General features: G+C 37.3%; 2 protein-coding genes across 4 annotated transcripts in view; both read left to right on the top strand.

Moving 5' to 3' along the window:
• Positions 1 to 9,739, top strand: part of TRIP11 (thyroid hormone receptor interactor 11) — a 28,900-nt gene extending 19,161 nt beyond the window's left edge. Inside the window, exons 16-20 of one of the 2 annotated variants that reach the window (XM_030274866.4) lie at positions 2,438 to 2,519; positions 3,311 to 3,425; positions 4,812 to 4,934; positions 6,206 to 6,353; positions 7,655 to 9,739. In XM_030274866.4, coding sequence (XP_030130726.4) covers positions 2,438 to 2,519; positions 3,311 to 3,425; positions 4,812 to 4,934; positions 6,206 to 6,353; positions 7,655 to 7,863 — 677 coding nt within the window. In that variant the 3' untranslated portion in view covers positions 7,864 to 9,739. Of the gene's footprint in view, positions 1 to 2,437; positions 2,520 to 3,310; positions 3,426 to 4,811; positions 4,935 to 6,205; positions 6,354 to 6,588; positions 6,729 to 7,654 lie in introns of those variants that run through there. The other variant, XM_030274867.4, reaches the window with a different exon arrangement.
• Positions 9,740 to 21,415: 11,676 nt separating this feature from the next.
• FBLN5 (fibulin 5) overlaps positions 21,416 to 22,736 on the top strand; it is a 44,939-nt gene continuing 43,618 nt past the window's right edge. The window contains exon 1 of one of the 2 annotated variants that reach the window (XM_012574051.5): positions 21,416 to 21,746. In XM_012574051.5, the coding sequence (XP_012429505.1) occupies positions 21,655 to 21,746 (92 nt within the window). In that variant the 5' untranslated portion in view covers positions 21,416 to 21,654. The remainder of the gene's footprint in view (positions 21,747 to 22,736) is intronic. The other variant, XM_072930347.1, reaches the window with a different exon arrangement.

Raw genomic sequence — 22,736 nt, 5'->3', positions numbered from 1 at the left:
ACTGTAGATGTCTGCTTTACAGCAGTTCATGCTGAATTTTGGCTCAGGACCTTTTTGTTACTTAGTCTTTTCATACACCCAAAGTACATGTTTAAGTCGGATTCTATTTTAAAGGGAAATGTTCCATTTAAAAAATATTTTTAATTATAAAGTTGCATAATCATTGTGGATGGAATATAGCTGTGTAGTGGTCCTGAAAATTTGATCCTCTTCGATGCAAAATATTTAAAATTTTAAATATTTAAAATTTAAATATTTTAAAAGTATTAGATTACTAATACTTCTCATTTCGTTGAATTTTAATACTTTTGTTTTACAATCCATCATAAATGAATAAATTAAATTAATAAAAATTGAAAAACCAATTCACAATTGTCGTGCTTTGTAGGGAAATAACAACAGTGTAAAATTTAAATGAAATTTGTTTTCAAATGCTGCTTGTTTGTCTTTTTGTGGCGTTAGTAGTATAACTCTCTTTATTCTCTTCTGTTCTGTGGACATCCAAACAACAACTCACTTATATATGCTCCTGAAGCTGTATCATTCTACATGTATATTACCTACGTTTTCCTTCAAGTTCTGGTGTTCTATTTAACCATATTTACAAAGTAGCATAATTTTAAGTAAATGTAAACTTTGAAACCATGGATTAATTCTCCTGTGCTTCAATCTGGTGTGTTGAGAAAGGAGTGCTGAAGAGCAATCACATTATTGGAATGGATTTTGATGCATATGGAGATAGTTGTTAGTTACATTAGTGTATGTATACACTACATACATTAGTGTATGTAATGTTAGTTACATTAGTGTATTAGTTGTAAGATACATTGGTGTATAATACATGTTTTGCTTTAGTTTTACCTTGCTTTGAATGAGGAGCTTACTCTGTGTGTTCCTTGACTAAGAACTTTCCCAGCATGACATTAGTTTGTTCTATTCTGTACTCCTTAAAATTCATATTTGTGAAGTAAAATGTTTGTATAAAGATGTGGAGTATTTGAACAGGGCGTATTAAGTTGTATCCATTTCACAGACTGGCTCTTTGATGTGTATATATGTGAAATCTCTGTGTGAATTCTCAAGGAGTGAATTAATTAGTGTTAATTGAGAACCATGTTTTGTCAACATAGTTGTGACATGCATTTATTTAAGATTGAAAGTTGTGGAAATTAGTGGAATCCTTTCTGTGTACCACAGATTATTTGAAGGTTGTTAAAATCCTTAGAAGTAATTTTTCTTATAAAGATGTTGAGACTTTTTTAAAAATTAACTATGAGATTGATAAACAAAAGTGTATCTTTTGTGGCTTTTTAATGAAGCATTTTTAATTAACATGAGCCAAAAATTGTTAAGAACTAAGTTGATCAGCATTTTTTCTGAAGGATTTGGAGGTAAGCATTACACCTCATAGGGAGAGAGGAGAAAAAGTTCTTCCTGTCTGCTTATATCTGTAGGGTAGACTTGGTCTTCACATGGACAGTCCATGTTACAGTATATTTGTCAAGTTTTTGTGTGTCAATAAGGCTTAATTGTACTTTTATTAGGCTTCAGAGATAGTATGTTGCGGAACCCCTGTTTGGTGAGAGATGATGCTTTTGTTGTCTTTATGATCTTAGGCCACCTCACATTCACTGACTTAGAATTCTGGCCTATTTATTCAGCTTTCAGGCCATGATGCCTGACTGAAGTGCTTGCCATTTTTCTCACAGTCTTGTTTTTGGTTCATGGTAGCTGTGGCACTTCATCTCTTCCATTAATGTTTTTGTTCCCAAGATTATGGGTAATCTTGCATGTGTCTGCCTCTCTTGCTAGGACACAACACTGTTTCTACGATGCATTAGTGTGTTCCCAGCATGCTGTTTCCAGGGCTTGCATCAGCCACAGGAGTGGGAAGGGTCCAAGCAGAACAGACCCTCAACAAGCTCCTGATGTTGCTCTGCTAGCCAGTAATTCATCTAGGAAACCTGAGAACTCCTTGGTGCTTCAAAGGCTGTAGCAACCTGATAGTAGGGTACGCAGAATACCTGGGCTTGATAATACTGGAGGTTATGAGCAGAGATCCAAAAGACCTGGTGCCAACATGGAATTTGGTCATTATGAAAAAGATTGCCAGCACAGGCCTTGCTGAAGGATTTCTTTCTAGTTGTGTGTTGTTTAGATAGAAAAGAGCAGTTCATCAGAATTTCTGCAATGGATTTATTTAATGTGTGGTCCTGTACCTGAGCATTTGAGTATCATTCCTGAAATTTCAGCTTGTGGTTTTGAGTAGCAATGACTTACTAGGTTGACACCTTTTTAAAAAAATCACATTGATTTTATGGTTTTGTTTTTTACTTAAAAGCACCATAGCAATATTTATGAAAGTATGTATTGATGATCAATTTTGCAACAACGTTTCAAAGGTTTTCTTTCTTTTGCTGTGACATTACATTTATAGGTGAGATCAAAAGAGAAATGTTAGAAGATGTGCAAAATAAACTAATGAACCTTATGAACAGCACAGAAGGAAAAGTGGACAAGTAAGTCTTTAATGAAAGATTTGGTCTAAGTTTTTGGGTTTATTCCTCGCAATGTACAGATGTAGCACTCACAGTTGCAGGTGTAGTAGTACTTCTATATGTTACCGTGTAATTGCACTTTTATTATTTTGTTATTTTTCAATTGCTTGGTGGTCGTAAATAGTCCTTTTGATTAGTAAAGCCAATAGATATGTGACTTCGGCTCACTGATGTGTTTCTTAAGTAGCAGTGCACTTCTCTAGCATGAGCTCTGCAAATGGAGATAGGAGTTCTTAATGGACATATTTTGTAATGTTCAGGGTGTGAACAGCAAGCCTTTTCATGTATCTGCATCACCTGGATCTCATGTAAATCTATTCCTTGGTCCTTTTTTTTTTTTTTCTTTTCTACCCAACAGAACTGAAACAGCAATAGGCAGATGGGCTCCCTTTCCCCCTTCATTATGTCTTGGTATGGGACTACACAGAACTTTCTTTTTAAATGCTCTGCTGAATCAAGATCTTAGAATGAGCATTTTCCCTGACTGTAGTATGTACATCCGGATTTGCTCATGTTACCATTCAGTTTCACCTCACAGCCTACAATATTGCTAATACTGTCCAAATCCACAATGTGTAAGAAATGCAACAACTTGGAGGAAATTGATGAAGTACCCTTTAGTTATTTGTATTTGATATGTTTATTTATATTACTGTACATTAGGCAAGAGTATGAGGAATAAATGCATAAATATTATGTTGTCAGCTGTTACCCAATAGCAACTTGTATAACTACCTTCTCTTATTCTGCAGATTGTTGATGAGAAATCTCTTTGTTGGACACTTTCATACTCCAAAAAATAAACGTGTTGAAGTGTTAAGGTTAATGGGAAGTATCTTGGGACTGAAAAAGGAGGAACTTGATCAGGTAATACTTTGCAGAAAACTAGGCGGGTTTTTTTCTCTTTTTTCTCTCTTTTTTCTCTCTTTTTTTCCTCTCTTTTTTCTCTCTTTTTTCTCTTCTTTTTCTCTCTTTTTTCTCTCTTTTTTCTCTCTTTTTTCCTCTCTTTTTTCCTCTCTTTTTTCCTCTCTTTTTTCTCTCTTTTTTCTCTCTTTTTTCTCTCTTTTTTTCTCTCTTTTTTCTCTCTTTTTTCTCTCTTTTTTCTCTCTTTTTTCTCTCTTTTTTCTCTCTTTTTTCTCTCTTTTTTTCTCTTTTTTCTCTCTTTTTTCTCTCTTTTTTCTCTCTTTTTTCTCTCTTTTTTCTCTCTTTTTTCTCTCTTTTTTCTCTCTTTTTTCTCTTTTTTCTCTCTTTTTTTCTCTCTTTTTTCTCTCTTTTTTCTCTCTTTTTTCTCTCTTTTTTCTCTCTTTTTTCTCTCTTTTTTCTCTCTTTTTTTCTCTCTTTTTTCTCTCTTTTTTCTCTCTTTTTTCTCTCTTTTTTCTCTCTTTTTTCTCTCTTTTTTCTCTCTTTTTTCTCTCTTTTTCTCTCTTTTTTCTCTCTTTTTTCTCTCTTTTTTCTCTCTTTTTTCTCTCTTTTTTCTCTCTTTTTTCTCTCTTTTTTCTCTCTTTTTTCTCTCTTTTTTCTCTCTTTTTTCTCTCTTTTTCTCTCTTTTTCTCTCTTTTTTCTCTCTTTTTTCTCTCTTTTTTCTCTCTTTTTTCTTTTTTCTCTCTTTTTTCTCTCTTTTTTCTCTCTTTTTTCTCTCTTTTTTCTCTCTTTTTTCTCTCCTTTTTCTCTCTTTTTTCTCTCTTTTTTTCTCTCTTTTTTCTCTCTCTTTTTTTCTCTCTTTTTTCTCTCTTTTTTCAGTATCCTTATGTGAAAACAGAATGACTTGCACTGCTGAACTAAATGTCCCTGCACATTTTTTGGGGAAAGTGCTTTTTTTCTTCTTTCATCTCACCTTTTTTTAATGTGGGACTTTAAAATGTTTTTTGTATGATGATCTTAATCTTTCGATAATGTTGTTTTAATAGGGTGGATTTCATTTTGCTGAGGAATGCTAATGCAGAAAGAAAAGGATTTTATGCTCTTGTGTAGAGTAGCTATAATAGATCAGTTACAGAAAAGTAAGCCTGATACATATGTACTAGTAGTTATTGTGAAAAATGTGAGGCTTATGTTTTTAAATAAAGAGGCAATTTTTTAGACTGTCACCTCTTTGGGAGGTGGAGAATATGGTTTTGACAATAATAAAGATTTGTATTTATCTCTAGGACTGCCACATTATGTGGCATTGCAGCCTGTAGTTGTTCACTTTCTTTTATGTGATGCTTTATTTTTGTTGTTTCCTAACTTTGTTTTCTTTACATACTTCTCTAGTTACTATCTGAAGAGCAAAGAGGAGTTACAAGATGGGTGACTGGCTGGCTTGGTGGAGGAGCTGGGTCAAAGAGTGTTCCTAGCACACCCTTGAGACCAACTCATCAGAACATTTTTAATAGTGTAAGAATTAATCATTCATTCTCTTGGTTTGAGTGGAAGAATGGGGAAGTTGCATGTTAATGGTCATGTTTGGTTCATCAGTATATTGAGCTACATTTACTGGTGCTTCTATATCTTGCTTTGTTTTATGCAACTGCTTTGGCAAAATACTTTTTTCCTGCACTAAGGAATTATTTAGACATTGAAAATTATACAGTGATAAATCTTGTCTTCTAATGCAGAAGACAATTACTGTTCCACTGGTTCCTGGCATCACTCTTCTTAAAGTATGGATTTCATCTTGCAAACTATAAATGCTGAAAGTTAAATGTATGTGGGAGTATGGAATTACACAATTCTCAACAGTATAGAATACCATGACATTGTGTATTCATGACTGTTCCCATATGTCCTTTAAATTTAAACTGAAAAGCTTTTTCAGCTGCTGCAGCTAGTTCCTCCTATGTACAGCATATAAAACTGATATTTTAAGTTTTCAGATAGTGTAAAGCAACAGATCTCATAGCATGATCCATGACAGCAGTTTATCTATGGAGCTTTCCATTTTGCAGGCCAGTAAATAATGTACTTAAGGATCAAGCACTGAGGGATTAGGGTTTTTGGATTGACTGGTTTTTTGCTCACTTGAGCTAGAAATGTTGAGAATGGAACCCTGTAAATTATCTTGAAGTGTAGGGATTGGTTTTTTCTCCCTAAAATAGTGCAGGCACATAGGCCACTAAAGGCCTGTGGTCTGATTAACTGTAGAAGTAAAAGAGAAAAATTAATGCTTTTGTGTGAACAGTACACACTTTACTAAGTCAAATTTTATCTTGTCTTGCTACTGACACTTTAATCATTCCATGCTTCCTTTATTTGAGATTCTTCATTAAATAAAGCGTACATGGGCTTTAAGAGAAAAGATTGGGTTTTATATGTTTCTGGAGGACAGATTGGTTGAGCAAAGACTAAGGAAATACTGTGATGTCAGTAATAGTATAGAATTCTTAAAATAACTAGCTTAAATCAATAATGGAACATGGTAGAAGTATGTGTGTTATCTTTAGAGTTTATCAATTTTATATAAATGCCCCTTAGTGAGACAACAACAAAGAGTGTATTTTTGAAAATAAATTTCATTGTCACTCACTGAGGACTGCTTAGTACTAAGTACAAGTAAGAAGTTGATTGGAAGCCATTGACAGCTTTTTATTTTATGTATATATGTATTTTTGACTTAGTGCTTGTCACCAGAGCATCAGTGAAATATAATAACTAGTAGCTTCTTATAGTCTTTTTCAGAACTGTTTGTGAAATTCCTTGAAACTGAATCTTGCCCGAGCCTTCCCCCACCCAAGCTCTCTGTTCATCACATGAAACCTTTAGGAGCAGCAGGAACTGGTAAAACTAGCAGTACTCCACCCAGCAGTCAATTGCAAGGTAACATTCTAATCTTTACATAGAACATAAATAACTAAAGGTAGACTTTTCAAGAGGATTTTAATGTTTCTGTGTTTCCTCACTTGTAAATTATGAACTTGATTTCTTCTCCCCAGCCATGCCCTTGTCTTTTTTTTTTAATTCTTCTCCTATCTCTCCTTCCCACTGCATCTATACCTTACTTTCTAAACTCTCAATACAGAAGATTAGAGGGACCAAACTCTCTTTAATATAGGAAGGATTTAACAGCACCTGTTAGAGCCAAACAGTTGCTGTGTAGACAACTTCATATGGTGTAGCAGTGAACCCAGTCCTGATTTTCAGCATCCCTGTTGATCAACTTGTGTTGAAGTGAGTGAAGAATGTAAGTAATACAACTTTGCAGTGTCTCTGGTGTATAGAACCTGATTGTTCAGAGAGGACCAAAATAAAATCAGCTAAGTGTATGGCCTAGTGTGAAATCCCTGTATGCTGTTGACCTTTTCTAAGACAGTTCGGAGGACAGTTCAGCTTACATTATGCATGTTAAATTAATGTACTTTTGTCTTAAATAATAAAAAATTCAAATCTTCAATTTAGCTGGTCCAGTTTGTTCTTAATTTTTTTCACATGTATTTAAGACTTCACCTTAATATAGGCCTGCTGGTTTTGTTTGAAACTTAGCTGTAAACTCAAAAGAAAATTTAAACAAAAAGCCCTGAACACCAAACCCCTACATATTATATGTAAGTACAGAGATATAGATGCTAAAAAACCCTCTTTCAATTCAACTAAAGTAGTTAGATGGTACAAAGTGCTGTTTATTTATGGAGGTTTTCTTGGGGCTGACCCTGGGGAAGCTGTGCCATGTGCTGGGAAACCTTCCTGTGCTCTGCACTGTAGTGCATGTGCCCTTACACCTCTGCACAGTGTTGGAGTCAATCTGTCATACTTCATGTCTGGCATTGCAAAGGTGAAGTGAACTGCAAAGGGTGATAATGTGCACATTTTCTTGGGTAGCTTGAGCTGTTACAGAGTTTTGGTGGTGGACTTGGCGTTGCTGGATTAACACTTTGACTTGACTTTAGGAGTCTTTTCCAACCTAAAGGATTCTATGGTTCTATGAGAGTAGTCAGAGACAGTAAAAGTCTTTGAAGGTGTCTACAGCCCATGTCAAGGAGGTTTTCAAGGACTTAAATGTTGCAGAAGTAATAGGCAGTTTTAGAACATCTCTCTGAACACATGCTGAAAATTTGGATAGATTTAGAAATGTTTTTTAACAAAGTGTTCTCATTGTTGGTTTGGGTTTTTCTATATTCCAGATTCTCCAGTCTCGGGAGTGGGTAGAAGACCAGATGCAAATCCATTTTTAGCACCTCGATCTGCAGCAGTGCCTCTCATAACTCCAGCTAGTAGTTCTGGACATCTGCTTATGAAACCTATTTCTGATGCATTGCCTACTTTTACACCACTGCCAGTGTCCCCTGATGCCAGTGCTGGTGCTGTATTAAAAGACCTCCTAAAACAATAGAAGATCTGATACATCAGGACAATGATGGTAGCACTTTAAGGAAATGAGAACACTATGTTGTATATAATTTACCACAATGAGGCCTTCTGTAAAAAGTCATGTATTTGATTGCAATTGTACCTTGCTTTTCTTGTACTTACAAACTTATCAATGCTTCAGAAATTCTAATGGTGGAATGAATAATTGCCTTCTGTATAGCAGGCATTCATTTTGGGTGTGGGTTAAATATTTATCTGAAAAAAAAAAATCTATCTTGTTGCTAGATTGTCGCAAGACAAATTAAAGGATTTTTAAACCTTAGGTATACTGGGTTATCTCAGATATGAATAGAGAGCATTAACTCTTTGGTGTTGAGATTTGTTTTTCCACTAAAAAGATCTACCACCTACCTTCAAGAAACAGAACTAAAGAACATAAATTAAACACCCAATTAATGGTGTTTATTTAATGTACTTTCGGACATGTAGCTTTTATTTACAAGTTTAATTGCATTTGGGGGCAATTTGAGGCACATTAATCTCTTTGCACAGTGATTTGAGGTACCCTCCCCAGACAAACAGCTGTTTTCAGCAGTCAAACCCATCAGCACCAAGGAGTTGACTATGGAAGTCAGGCTTCACATCCATGTGAAGAATGGGTAATTTAGCAGATGATACATTCACATATATAAATGTCTAATGGTCCAAGGTGTATATATGAGAGACTTTTTATCTTGCAAGATTTTGTAGATCCAAATATAAACTTAAACCTTGAACACATGTATAGAATTAAATGGGAGGAATGTGCTTGCTTATCTCAAATGTGTAAATAGGTCTTTGTACAACCAAGGCCAAAGTCAATTATTCTGTAAATTTTGCTGTGATAACTTTAACAGGTAAAAAATGAAGTTGCATACTAAAGAATAAGTGTCATCCTCATAGTGAATCTTGAGATAAAACATCTTCAATTTAAAATGTGTAATTTCTAAGTCTTTTTATATGCCTCTCCTTGTTAAGTCAGTGTTAAGATAACTGTTGTGCAAGTTCTATATTAGAACTGTCAATCTTCTTCATTTTCATTAAGGTTCTGGATAAAATTATTGTAAGAGTTATATTTAAATAAAATTAATTAGTGAACTTGTACAGAATCAACCAAAATAATGCAAGAAGTCTTTGCATTTATTTATATAGAGGTCATATAGTGGATTCCATTTATTGCCTTGAAACCTAGCAAAGGTTTTTTTATTTGCTGTACTTACTTTAAGAGTTGTTTGAAACCCTTTTCTCCAGTATAGTAATGTTTCATGGAAGACTTAGCAAATTTTTAACTGGATTGACCTACCATATTGGATTTTGATTTTAAATTTTTTACCCAATTATGGACAGTTTGGCAGTTTGATTTCTGAAAAGATCGCAGCCACATATTTACCAAAGTAAATTCTGTGTTATGTAGTAAATGTAATGAGAATCTCAAATTACCTCAGCTGAGAATATTGTAGTTAGATACTTCAAATGTACATCTTCATTTAAACTGGACTAGAACAGCTACTTTTTTTTTATATATATAGCAATTATAAGGAAAAGTGAAATCAGATGGCTTCTGTGCAATCTCTCTTGGTCTTGTGGTCATGTCTGTTTAATGGTATATAACCGCTTTGCAATGAAATTGCCTTTTGATGAGCCAAAGCAGAAGGAAATGGTTAGTTTTTAAAAATTATGTGACTTGTGTGTTGTAAATTACAAATGGAGTCATGCTGCTCACAATTCTCTGAAGATACTAACTGAGCAGTTCTTTTTTAATGCATTTTTTTCTTCTTTAACTGCAGAGAACTTAATATGTACACATTTCTCTTTCAGGAAGCTTTCTAAATTCCAATAAAGAAAACATAGTAAGACCATTTATTTCTGCATGCTGTAAATCACTTCTGGTTTTGCACTAAGCTATGAGTTTGAAGAGAGAAATCTAATACCAGGCAGAGGTACTGAAGAACTTCAGAGTTCCTCATTAAGCTCCTTGATGGAGACGAAAATCTTCTACAGCAGAGATACAAACAGCTTCAGTCCTTAAGTCCTCAAAGGTGAGCTCTGTTGAACTATGGAGAAAATCCTCATGGCTTGGAGGTTTCTTTTCCTAAGACTTATTCAACAGATACATTGGTGAGGTTTGATGCTTTGTTAGAAATCAACTGGCCTCTGTCCCAGGCAGTACTTTTGTGCAGAAAAGTATAGAGCAACTTCATTACTTTCTTTCTTCCTTCTTAGAATGTTCCACAGACCATTACAAATATTCAAGCTTTGTTTTCATTGAATGATTAGTAGATATATTTTTTCCTCTAATTTTTCTTCAGTGTTTACTTTGCTCTTGATAACCATTCCATATATAGTTGACTTTCCAGTTTCCCACATGTACATACGTGACTCATGTAGTCTGTCCTGCTGATTGTGTAGGCCTTTCACACAGCAGCATGAGGGAAAAAAATCTCTGGAATTTACGAACAAGGTGCAGCAGCTGAAATTTTTCATTCTTTCATTTAAGATAATTGTTTTTTGCAAGGAAAAAGTGGTATCTGATTCTCCTAGTTTTGGTCTAACAAGCTGTCAGTTATCTTTAGTTCTAAGGTAACAGAATTCTAGTAACAAATTCATTTTGCAAGCTTGATGTAAGTGGGGGAAAAATGAAGTTTTTCCCTTCTTCTCTTTATATCTTCTAATTTTTTTGCTGTTCTTTGGTTATCCTGCATTCCATGCAAAGAGAAGGAAGTAGCTGGTTGATCTTTCTAATTGCCACTGTAAAGGAATGCACAGTGTGATATTTGGGAGTTTTTAAACTTTCCTGCATTACACCAGCTAGTCACAGCAATATAATTTCACACATTATAGTGACAGTGTAAATAACTGGGTTCTTTACCAAGTGCCAGTCCCTGCATTTTATTATTGTTTCTTTTTGCCATTCTTGACTGTTTTGCATAAGTAGTTACCAATAAGGCAGGGATCTGGACTACGTATTGGAGTGACTGATGGCTAAGGTAGAAGAGACAGAATGGAAGATGCTTGCTCGTAAGTATTTCACACTATACCTCTTGAAGACTTTGCAGTTAATTAATGTCTTCTTATTGCTTGTGTTGATATACTGATGGGTTTTTGGTATTTTCACAGAATCATGAAATGGCCTGGTTTGGGAGGGACCTTCAAGATCATCAGTTCCAACTCTGCTGTCATAGGCAGGGATACCTTTCACTAGACCAGGTTTTTCAAAGCCCCATCCAACCTGGCCTTGAACACTTCAGCGGGGGGGATCCACAGCTTCTCTGAATAACCTGTTCCAATGTCTCACCATCCTCACAGGGAAGAATTTATTTTTAATATCTAATCAAACCCTCCCCTCTTTCAATCTATCTAATGAAACCCTACCCCTTTTCAATCTATAGTCCATAAGAAAAGTGGAAAAAGTATTATAATATTTTAATTATGGTCAATTATTATTAGAAGGTTTTGCCAGTTATTGATAGAAGAGAGTGTAGAAGCCCTGTGACATGTGGCATTGAAACAAGCACTGACAGGCCACAGACCAATGGTATCAGGGAAACAAGTTATTTATACCCATGTTTTGTGTTTGTTAACAAAATGAGTGAGCTGACCCTTGTACCAATAACCTGGAACGTTCTATCTCCCTTAGTTTAAAGGACATCTAACTCTTCAGAGAGCTGCCTGGATATTGTTTGAATATCAGCCAGTATCACAAAGGTAAAGGGAATCTTGGCAGTACCATGTGGTTAACCCCAAGGTTTTAATTTTTGACATCAGATGCTGCCTGCATTTCCCCCCAGTGAATTTCTAGATGGTCATGCAAGGTGGATTGAATGGCAGCATGATCAGATAAGAGGAGTACAGACTAAGGAGGTTTTACAGATTTGAGGCAGCTAGGAATAATTTATTTCATGTCACTTACGAAATAGTAGCTATCAGCCAGCACTATAGTATAGCCACTTAGTATCTAATTGTTGATGGAATAGTCCAAGGGGTTAGGAAAAAGAAGTGTGTAACACACTCCAAGTGCTGCATATTTTGTCATTTGACAGCTTTCTGCCAAGGCTCTCCTACAAGGTGAGCAAATGATTGATTTTGAGGTAGTAGAAGCTGACCAGTGGCATCTCCTGACTCCCTAGAATGAGAAGCACTGTTAGACACAACCCTCTAGAACAGAAGGCTCAAAGGTTACAATACTTCAAATCTAACTTTTTGTAAATTAGGGAGTAGGGAGCTAAGGCTATTCTATGGTTTTGACCTTTTCAAGGCTGCAGAGAAAGACAGACGCCCACATTAAGTTTGGCAGAGGCAGCTGGATTTTTAGAACTAAATAAAGCTACCCTCATTTGTACAACTTAGGTAGCCTGAATCCATGAGTTAGTGTAGCATGAACAAAAGAATATATTTAGCCTAAGCAACAAAGTGGCAACTGCATGTAAATAGAGCAACAGTTGGAGGTAGTAGCAGTTTTGAGTAAATCAGGAATAAAAAACTGGATAAGAATATTAGTTCCTAAATGGGAACAAGTATAAGAGATTCAAGCTGCAAACATTCTTTCACATAATCCATTAGGTTGGAAAAGACTTCTAAGATTGAGTCCAAGCTTTGACCAAACATACCTTGTCAACTAGACCATGGCACAGTGTCATTGCTTGACAGCTTTTTCTGTGAAGAAGTTCATCCTGATAACCAACCTGAACCTTCCCTGGGGAAGCTTGGGGCTCCTGTCCTCTCATCTGGTTACCTGGAAGAGGAGATGCTGACTCCCACCTGGCTACATCCTCCTTTGGGGTAGTTTTGGAGAGTGATACGGTCACTTCGTTAGAAGAATAGACATCAGAGTGATTCCAGACACTGTTTGGGGACAGGTGTCCAAGAAGCTGCATAGAGAAAGGGAAATATGGGATTTAGGTTTCAGCTAGTCATGGAGAAAACCACAGATTGTAAAATTAACCTTTAGGTAAAACTGTTTCCTTATCTCCCACAGTAATTTTTTTTATTGTTATAAGGTATTAATGTATTTGAGTTATGCTTTTGTCTGTAATAAAAGGGTATTTTCAGAACTACAAGTGAATTACTGAGTTGATTCTGGTTCACCTGTGTGTTTTGGTTTACAGGCCATACCATGGATACAATGCTAAATTGTAGCAGGACTAAAACTATTGTAAAGAAAGTAGTTTGAATGGTAGACTGGAACATTGAAAAATAGTAATTAAAACTGAAACTTTTTCTGGAAATAGATTTGGAAAATATTTAGACTGCACGTCGCTCTATGCTTAAGTAGTGGGTGCCAATAAAAATGAAGGCAAACAGAACACTGCTTTATTTTTGACAATAGGAGCAGTAACAGATGTAACAGTTTTCAGCTAACTTAGAGAAGGCTTATTATGAAACTACAAAAATTTGAGGAGTACAGGATTCTAAAGAAAATGAATGAGTCATAGCTAGGATTGCCAGATCTGTCTGGACCCAATTGCAGACTGAATAGCACATTGTCTGCAGAGTGCTCTGGATGAAGGACCTGCAGAGCACCACTGCAGGCAGAGGGGTTGCTGGTAGTGCCCCTGTCCTTACTGGACTCTGAACAGAACAGCAACTCTGCTGTGCTTCCCACAACCTGCCAAGTAGGCAGGGCTGGAGATTCCGGGAGCCTGCTGCACTCTGATGTTCTTCTCCTACACTGAATCAGTGGTTCCAACTGCCTTGTACAGATACTAAATAGCCTCATGCTTTGCTGACTACCTGAAGCCTCCACTGCTCTGGCCAAATGGGACTAGGCAATCTAGGCGATGAAAGATTTTCACTAGAAGCTCAAATGGAGTTGGCTAGAGCCAGTTTCAAATGCATGGAGCTAGAGTAAATGCAAAAATAAATCTCTATTCCTCTTTATGGAGCAGAGCTGGTTTTTTTGAGATGTAGTTCTTAAGGATAGTCTCCAGGAAAACCTCTGCCTAAAAGATCACTGAATCATTAAGGTTGGAAAAGACCCTTAAGACCACTGAGTCCAACCTTTGATGGATCATCACCACATCAACTAGACCATAGCACTGACACATCCAGTCATTTCTTGAACACCTCCAGGGATGGTGACTCCAGCATCTCCCTGGGCAGTCCATTCCAATGCTTAACTGTGGAAGTTTTTTTTAGGATTTAACAACCCTTAATCCTTTCCATGATTAAATTTTTCCTGAAGTTCACTGTCTCCTGTCCTGTGCTACTGATTTCCAGATATTTTGGGTTCACTGTTCTGTATTTTATTAACCATCATAACCATTATATATAAACATATTAAATACAGGATTGTATTTGGTACTTTTCTTCTAGCACCAAGGGAATTTTGTGAGAGATTGCAATTCAGATAAACAATTCAGCTGTTGCAAATGGTCATATTTAATTCAGTTAACGACACTTAATTTCTAAATGTCAAGTGAGTTCTGATGAATGGTTTTTCTTTATTTTCTTGATTTGTTCTACAACCTCTCCTGCTGGCATTTCAATTCAGACATATCCTCCCAAAGTGGATTTGATTTTACTTCTTTTTCTCCTTTTTTCCCCCTTTTATTCCACTATGGTATTCTCTTGAAGTTTCTCTAGCAAATGCAGATGAAGAAGAAGCATTTCACTTTCTACAGTGGTTTTATCTTTTTTAAGCACTGTTTTTATACCTTGTTCATCTGTTGGCTCTGCAGACTGTTTGGCAGTTTTCCTGCTCTTGGTGTGTCTGAAAAATAATTTATTATTAGCTTTTATGCTTCTTATGATTTGTTTCTCAAACCGTCTTGGCCTGACTTTCTGTTTTTCACATTTAACCTGTCAGAGTTTTGTTCTTTTCTATTTTCTTTATCTGGCACAACTTCAACTTCTAGAATTTTGTTATGGAACTGTGGACAAAATGGGGACTGATTGATTTATCAGGCTCTGGCAACAGACTCTGTTCACAGTGCAAGTGCCTCTGTTGGAAGATGGGTCCAGTTCCACTGACTTTTCACATGGCTGCTTGAGGTTCTGGTACCCCACAATTCCTGATGGATGGGAGCCCTGGGCATGGCCAGGCTGCTTCTGAACAGGGAACTCCTGGTACTGCTCATCTCCTCCTGCTGTGGCAACCAGTGCAACTCAAGACAAAGGCCAGCAGACTAAAAAAAAAAAAAAGACTGTGTTAGAAACTGCCTCCTTTGTAAGCTCTGCAGCACATACAGCACCACTAGGAAATGGGAGTACATCCCTGTTCAGTGGAATTTCTACATTCAGCATGCTAAATTGCTGCCTTACAGCAGCACTTGTTGCTGCAGAGAAGTGAATAATAAGTCTGAAAACAAACAGACAACATACATCATGTTTACCACCCAGTTTCCCAGACAATTCTTATGAATGGCATGGTTAGGTCACAGAAGTAAACAGGTAATTTGTGAAATGGTGTCATCCCTGCCTTGGGAATAAGTAAATTAAATATAGTAGTTCTTAAATCAAAGAAAAGTTTATAAATGTTTTCTGGGGTTAGGAAAACAGTTGAGAAAGTACAAAACAGTCCTTATAGGGAAACTTTCTGACACTCCTGTATTTAACTAACATATAACATATAACCCCAAGAATCTTAAGATAAGGAAAAGACCCAAAAATGTGCCAAGTGTCTTATTGGAAAAAGAAGCCAGGAGCCTTTGCTTATATTGTATTCATTCACCTATGAGAGTGAAGCATGTTTAAAAGGGGAATGTTTTCCACCATTTGGAAGAATAGAAGCTCTGGAAGAGAGAGTTGATGTCAAATATTTTCTACTCTGGTTTCATCACCAGGGTTCTGGCAGGTGCCCTTACAAAAATAGTGCACATACTTGTGAACATTCAAACACCCCTGTTGAGAGATGGCATTTCCACAGACTTGTTTGGGTTTATTCAGAACCTGAAGTGTTTTAATGGAAAATACAGAATGTGCTCAATGCTACAGTGCCTGATCTTTTGCTCTGGATAAAAACAAAGTGAATTGCCAAAGCAGAATAAAAAGGAGAAAGGATGCCCAACTCAACGTGGGGGAAAAAAAAAAAAAAACCCACAAAAAAAAACCCACAAAAAAAAACAACCTACCAAAAAAAAAAAACAAAACACCAAACAACCCCAAACACAAAACCCATCTAAAATATAAGTTCTGTGTGGTGGAATTAAAGTACCTGGGAGCTGAGAAAGCACAGATGAAGCTGATTTTTTACTGGCACTGATGCCCAGCAGCCAGGGAAAGCTGCCAGGTTAACCAGTAAAGGTGAACCACTGTCTCCAGTCAGCTGCTCTAAGGTGCCACCTGATCCTGCCAGACGTGCCCAGTGTGGTGCTTGTGTTAGGAAAGGGCTTGGGAAACTGCAAAAGACTCAGCAGTCTTGAGGCATTTTAGCATAAAATAAATCAGTCCTGAATATTTCTAAGGAGGGTTTTAGTGCATAGTTCTAACTGTCTGGTCGTAATTGGAGCCCAATGGTTTATGTATCCCAGGCACTTGTGAAGACTGAATGTTGGCTTGCTCCAACAGTGAAACAGACTTTAGTCTTGGTCCAGAAGTATTAAGAGGTTTAGTTCTTTATTTATGGAAGGTCATTATTAGCAGAAACAGGCTATAAAGAATTTATGCTTGCTGTTAAAAGGGGCTGGTAAACATTTTGTCACAAGATTAAAGAGCATTGTTTTCAACCACATTGTCTAGACTATTTGACAAAAATGCAGAGAAGGCTACAGCCCAGTTTATGTACATGTCAATCCTATAAAATAAACAAAAACAAACTAAAATATCTGTCTTGTTTCAGGCAAAATTTGAACTGTAATTACCAGAACTGTGTTGAGATTCAACAGAAAAAGAAGTAAAAGTACATCTTTTGTCTTTAGGTAGAGGATGATGTTCCATACATGTTTTATAGGAAAATATTTTAAAAGTAGAAATGTCAGTCATCTAAGGATTGAAAACTCAATAAGAATGTTGCAGGCTGTTGCAAACTATTACCACGAATAATTATTCCTCTCTGCTGAGAGTTGTCACATACACCGAAAATGCTGCGAAAGGCTCTGGTTTTTTCCTGAGAAAGTTACAGTAATCATTCATTTTGCTTGTTTACCTTACTTTTATTGGGTTAAAAAAGCCCTGAACAATACTGAAGAATTCTTCCAAGAATATTACTCTTTTTTTTGCCTCGGGCATCTTCTTGAACTGTCCTAGAAAGTACTACAGCTAAACAGGTGATCATGAACAACAAACCTGATCTCACTAGAGGGAATATTCCTGAAATTGTTCTGTCTTACAGTAGATGCAGTTCACTGGGCTGTTTTAAACTGTTTGGGTTTTGGTATGTACCTGCTAGATCCTAATACTCCTTATCCAAAGGGACAAGTAAATGTTTTCAAAGTAGTAAAGTGGAGTCAGATATTAGAGTTTATGTTTAGAGTTGTTGCATTTCAGAATGGATACAGTGATGCCTGGGCTTTTCACTGGTGATTTCTGTCCTAAAAGAAGTTGTCAGTTAGAAACTGGCATCAGAGTGACCAAAGACCTGTAAAGAGAGTACAGCTATGGGGTAGTGTGGTTTAACCCCAGCTGAAACCAGGACAAAGGTGTAGAGTTAGAGTAAACCGAGGACTTTAAGTGTTTATTGCATGTGTTTGGGCACTGTGAGACCACCTGGTATGACACTGCAGTGGGGCTGAGCACGCTGCTCTTTGGAAGCAATGATATCAGGAGTATGCTCTGCCCAAAGGAGCACGTGCCTCAGACAGACAGGTGCTTCTCTGTACAGGAGAAAGGAAGGGGTGCTGCATTGGCTCTGGTTGGCATGGATATCTCATGCAGGTGGGAACTGCTGAGGCAGCTGAGCCCCAAGAGATGGCAGCACAACAGGAACTGTTACATTTTCTCCTTCCTAAAAATTGTACTGTGAGCTGTAGATCAATGCACCACAACATCTCAGGGATCCTACATTCCCAGTACATTTTAATTAGCACTACTGATGTCTTTACAAATACATACTATGTTAATTTTCACTGTTGATTCTAGCTTGTGTTATGTTTGGCTAGGAAAGGAAAATATATGTAGCACTGTGCCTTTGAGCTTCTGGCCTGAGCCATCTGGAACAGGTTATTTCATCAGTCATGTTATGAGATGGCAATTATAATTCAGACCATGAACAAAGCAGACCTCAGCTGATAATCTAAGGTAGTCTTTGAAAAATTATAGGCAACCCTCCCTAAACACCTGGAGTTTGCAACTTAGATTCTTTCCTGGGAGGTGGAAGAAATGAGCCCTACTCTTTCTCAAGCAGAATTAGGGTTTGAGACCATGTTTCCCATGTGCTGCTATTCAAGGGGCAGTAGGGTGAGATGTGTGTATGTCAAATCACTGCCTGTATTATAACACCAACATGTGACAATATCAAAAGCCTGCTTACTTGGCAGTCTCCAAGAACACTTAGCTCAATCTCCACAGTCAGGCAAAAGCTCCACTTGTGAATCTCATGAAGCTTAGATGCTATTAAAATGAAGTTGTTTCTGCAAGTGCCCAGCAGTTTTGCTGTTTTACCATTTTTGCTGGTAAAAACATTGGTTCCATAAGATTTGGTAGGAGCAAAATGAATGTTTTTAGTATCTAAAGCTTGGACATGTAGGGCCTAAAGTGTCAGTTATTGGAAAATTCCTTTAATGAATTTAGGTCTGTGGGGCTGGTTAAAAGATGTCTATGACTTGTCACCTAGAATGATTTTGGGCTCACCTACCACCATACAGACTTGTATGCTTTGACTCTTCTCAGCATTTGAAAATTTTCTTGAAAATGTTCAGAGTGAGAGAATTTTAAAAAATGACAAGAACATCCAAGAAGGGTGTTTGACAGATGTGGTTCTAGAGAAATGTAAGAATAAAATCAGAGTTAAAAAGGGAGATGAAGTGTTGTGAAACTTAGAGAATTATTTGTTTCTGCGAGGAAGATTTTCTGTTCAGGGGTGCTAAGTGTAATTAACTATTCTTAAGTTCCCTGGACTATGTACAGCTTTTGTCTTAGCATTTAGAATCTGTTAGATTATGTTCTCCAGTGCTGAGGGCTCCTGTTCATCCAATGATGTGCTTTATCTGCAGGAGCATAGCTCAATTCATATGTGCAGCTGTCTCATCCAAAAGAATAAAGTTATACAATACATTTTATGTGCCCCTTATTATATATAACGCAATTTTCAAAATCCAAGTCTTAACTGGAGATATGGTTTCAACCCTAGCTGTGCACAATGCAAACTTTGAGAATATAGTTATTTAACAGAGCTCCATTTTATACTGGGGACAGTTCTGCACCTCTCATGAAGACAAAGGCAATGTCAAGGTAATCTAAATAAAGTAATGGATTTTATATTACGGAGACCATTTGAGACCATTGAAGTGAGAGCACTATTCCACGTGAAGTTTAGCCACCATCTTAAGCATAAATGCTGCAGATGTCAGCACAGGGTGTTGAAAGGTGCATCAAATTGTTCATTTTTGTAGGAACAAAAGGGGGCTTATGCACCACAAAATCCTTCCTTTATACAACCCTTCATACCAAACAGAGTTGTGAAAAGGCTGTGGCTGCACCTCATTGTTTTGTGACTGATAGTAGTTACAGAAAGGTACTGCAGAAATTCCACTTAGCCACAACGTCAAGTCCTTTTATTTTGGAAAAAAAAAACCAAAACAGTCACCAAGCTGTAAACTAGCCCAGGTTGTGGTTTGGTACACTTTTTATACTCTGGTTTTTATCCCCTCCAGCTGTCAGATGGAGACAGGAAAAATCAAAACATTTGTACAGTATTTCTTCTTAAGGGAGCCCCTTAGGTGGTGAGATCTGGATTCACCTCCTGTCTCCAGGGCTGGAGCACCTCTGCCAGTTGGCTGATGGATCAGAACTCTGAGGCAACTATTTGGGAGCAGACTGGTGCTGCACTCATACAGTGTTTCTGGCATGCATGCAATGATTTTACCATGTGATTGTAGAAAAATTCAGTGGATTAGCAAGTGAAGTATTATCAGATGAAGCAAGATCTTCGTCCACACAGCTGGATGCACAGAGCATTTGCTTTCCTGTAAAGCTGTTTCTCATTGTTTCAGTAGATTTTTCACACTTCCAACATACAGTAAGCACTGCTACTCTTAGATCTGTAAGCTCTCCAGGTTACTGAGCATATTGAGAAACTCCGGTGGTATAGAGCAGTGAGAATATTCACTGTTAAACATTTGCCACAATGAAAATTTTCCTGGTCTTTGCTCTCTATCCTGTCTTGCCTGTTTCCTGAACCATGACAAAACTTCACAGCAAGCCCAGCAGCTTCTTCAGAAGTCCCTTGTGTGAGTTTTTGTTAGGCTTTTGGGAACTTTATTTAAAGTAAGTAAGTTGGTTTTGTTTATCTGCAAATGTATAGACACTGTTTGAATGACTCCAGGGGAGTGTTTAATTTTTGATGCAGTGCAAATGATGCAAGAAAATCACTGGGAGACAAACTGTCAGAAATGGCCTGGAGCCTCTGGTGCTGTCATTTTTGAAAGGTAATTTGGATAATTACAGTCAGTTAACAAGATACAGAGGTCTTTGAGCTTTCCTTTGGCTCCAATACAACCTGTGGGGGCTCAGCACCTCTAAAGCAGCTCAGTCCTTGTATCTCAAGCTAGATATCAATGCTTAGAGGCAAATTTTATTATTGTCTGTTCTAGCAACTGTACTTCTGTTTCTCAATCTGTTACACAGAGACGTATGATAATACTTTCAGGTTTCTTAGAAATAAAGGGTTTTTTCAAATGGGACACTCAACAGAAATTCCAAGTACTTGTTTAATGTCCATGTCTGTCTTTAATTTCAGTGTTCATCTTTGGATCTACTATAATCTTTACTGCATCTGATTGTTTACCTTTCACATCCCATAAATGTTCTTCTTGACCTACTAAAGCTCTGCCCGTGGCAAAGTTACAGAACACCTGAAAAAGTACTTTATTTCCTTCCTCTTCAGTCATTGCTGGAGATCTGCAAGTTATGCTTTTCCTGAAGAAATATTTCATATCATAAACTACTCCCTTAAGCATGGGGTCAGTTTAAAAAGAGCCAGTGTTTGCAGACAAGCCATTTGTTTTCCTTTGAATGTTTAATTTGTTTATTCCTGTTTTCAAATAATCCCCAAGCAATATAGTTCCTGTAGCTGTGATCATCATGAATTCGAGTTATTCACCTCCCAGAGGGTCAGACCTTTCATCAGTATGCCATTGGCACAGAGCTGCGAGTGTTGCATATTCATTGTCCAGGACACCAGCTAGAGGGCCTCCAAAAAAGCCTGACGTTTTTTTTTGTTCTCAGAGCAAGGAAAACAATCCCTTCCCTTCTCCAGTCCCTTGATAAGGGTTTCTGTCCAATAACGGTGCTCTCTGCTCTGAGGCACATTTAACTGTGAAGTTTGCAGCGGGAGAGGTTTTCCTTCAAGCTGTTAGTGTTTTATCCTGGCAGGCTCCTCGAGGTTGTTGTGAGGAGTCTAGCCAGTTGGTGAGCTTTGTAATCTAAACCAGCTGTCCCAGGCTGAGGCCCCCATTTGCATTGTTTAACATACTTAGAAAATGAAGTGTTCATTTTTAACATTCCTCCTCCAATTGGTTTAATGCTGAATTACAGAAGAGAACTAAGCAAAACCAGGTGCTTTCTCTGTATTCTCTCCAGTGTCTGAGGAGGTACAGACGGCTCCCGATCTTCTCCATTACTTGCCATTTCATTCTTTGGACTATAAATGACAGAGGAACTGAAGTGCTAGCAGAGGGTAATGTTTGGAAAACTTTCTAGTTATTCATCAGCACAGACTCTGGTTTTTTTCCACCTTTCCCCGACGGTTTTGGACATGCAAGGATTAAGAAGGTAAGTGGTATGCATGAAACTTCTTTGCTTACTGATGGGAAACCTACTTGTGGAAAATAGCTGTGGCAGGGACATGTTATGCCAATCCACTTGCAAAAGCCATTTGCAAAGAGATGGGATCTCAGTGGTCAGAGGTGAGGAAAGATGATCTGCCTGTTATTAAAGCTGCGCTGTCTCTGATGAGTTCCCTCTTGCTCTGTGCTTATACTCTGCGCATCTGCGGGAGTGCTGAACGGCAGCAGCACCGATCCCACTGGCTACAGTGATTGATTGAAGTTAATTAGTTACTATTGCAGAAGTTAATCACTAGTTTAAAATATTTTGCCTGCTGGGCAAGCTACTGTGACCAGCTGCATGTAGTGTTGATAGGTTGTGCTGCATGCCTGTTAATAATTCTTGAGGGGATTTTAGATCTGAAGTAACGAGCAAATTGAGATCATGGGTGCAGACAGAACACGTATGAGACAGTAAGGTCACTCCCCCACCAAGAGGAAAGAATATATCATCTTGTAGCAAAGGAAACTAAAGACTGTCTAAAAATGCTTGCATTTTATCTGTCTGTTTTATGGGGGATTTTGTTATTGTGCACTGTCCTGCAGCAATGTGCAGCACAGCCCAGTTGCTGCATATGTCAGTATTCTGCTATAACCTGTTGTATTCCCCCCCAATGCTTTTCTCACTCTATGCAAAATGAGTATGCAGTCTTTATAGAAGTGTACACTTTAAAATATCTTCAGAAATATTTGAGGAATCAATAAATTAAGTGTAAGCCTAAATGGATAAAATTGTAGTTTGAATGCTTTACATTGGACTGTAAGGAAACTCTGTGCAGAATTTGCCTTTCCTTGTCACTCAAAAGTTGCCAACAAGCACAATCTGTCTCCATACCACTATGAACAACCATTCTTTAGGGTTTATGTTTGCTTTTCAGAGCTTGTCTTTGCTGTAATGTGTCGATCATTGTGTGTGGTTTTGTCTGATGCATTTGTA

This window comes from Taeniopygia guttata, chromosome 5, assembly GCF_048771995.1.
Source record: "Taeniopygia guttata chromosome 5, bTaeGut7.mat, whole genome shotgun sequence".
Lineage (NCBI taxonomy): Eukaryota > Metazoa > Chordata > Aves > Passeriformes > Estrildidae > Taeniopygia > Taeniopygia guttata.
This window is presented reverse-complemented; position numbering and strand designations above follow the sequence as displayed.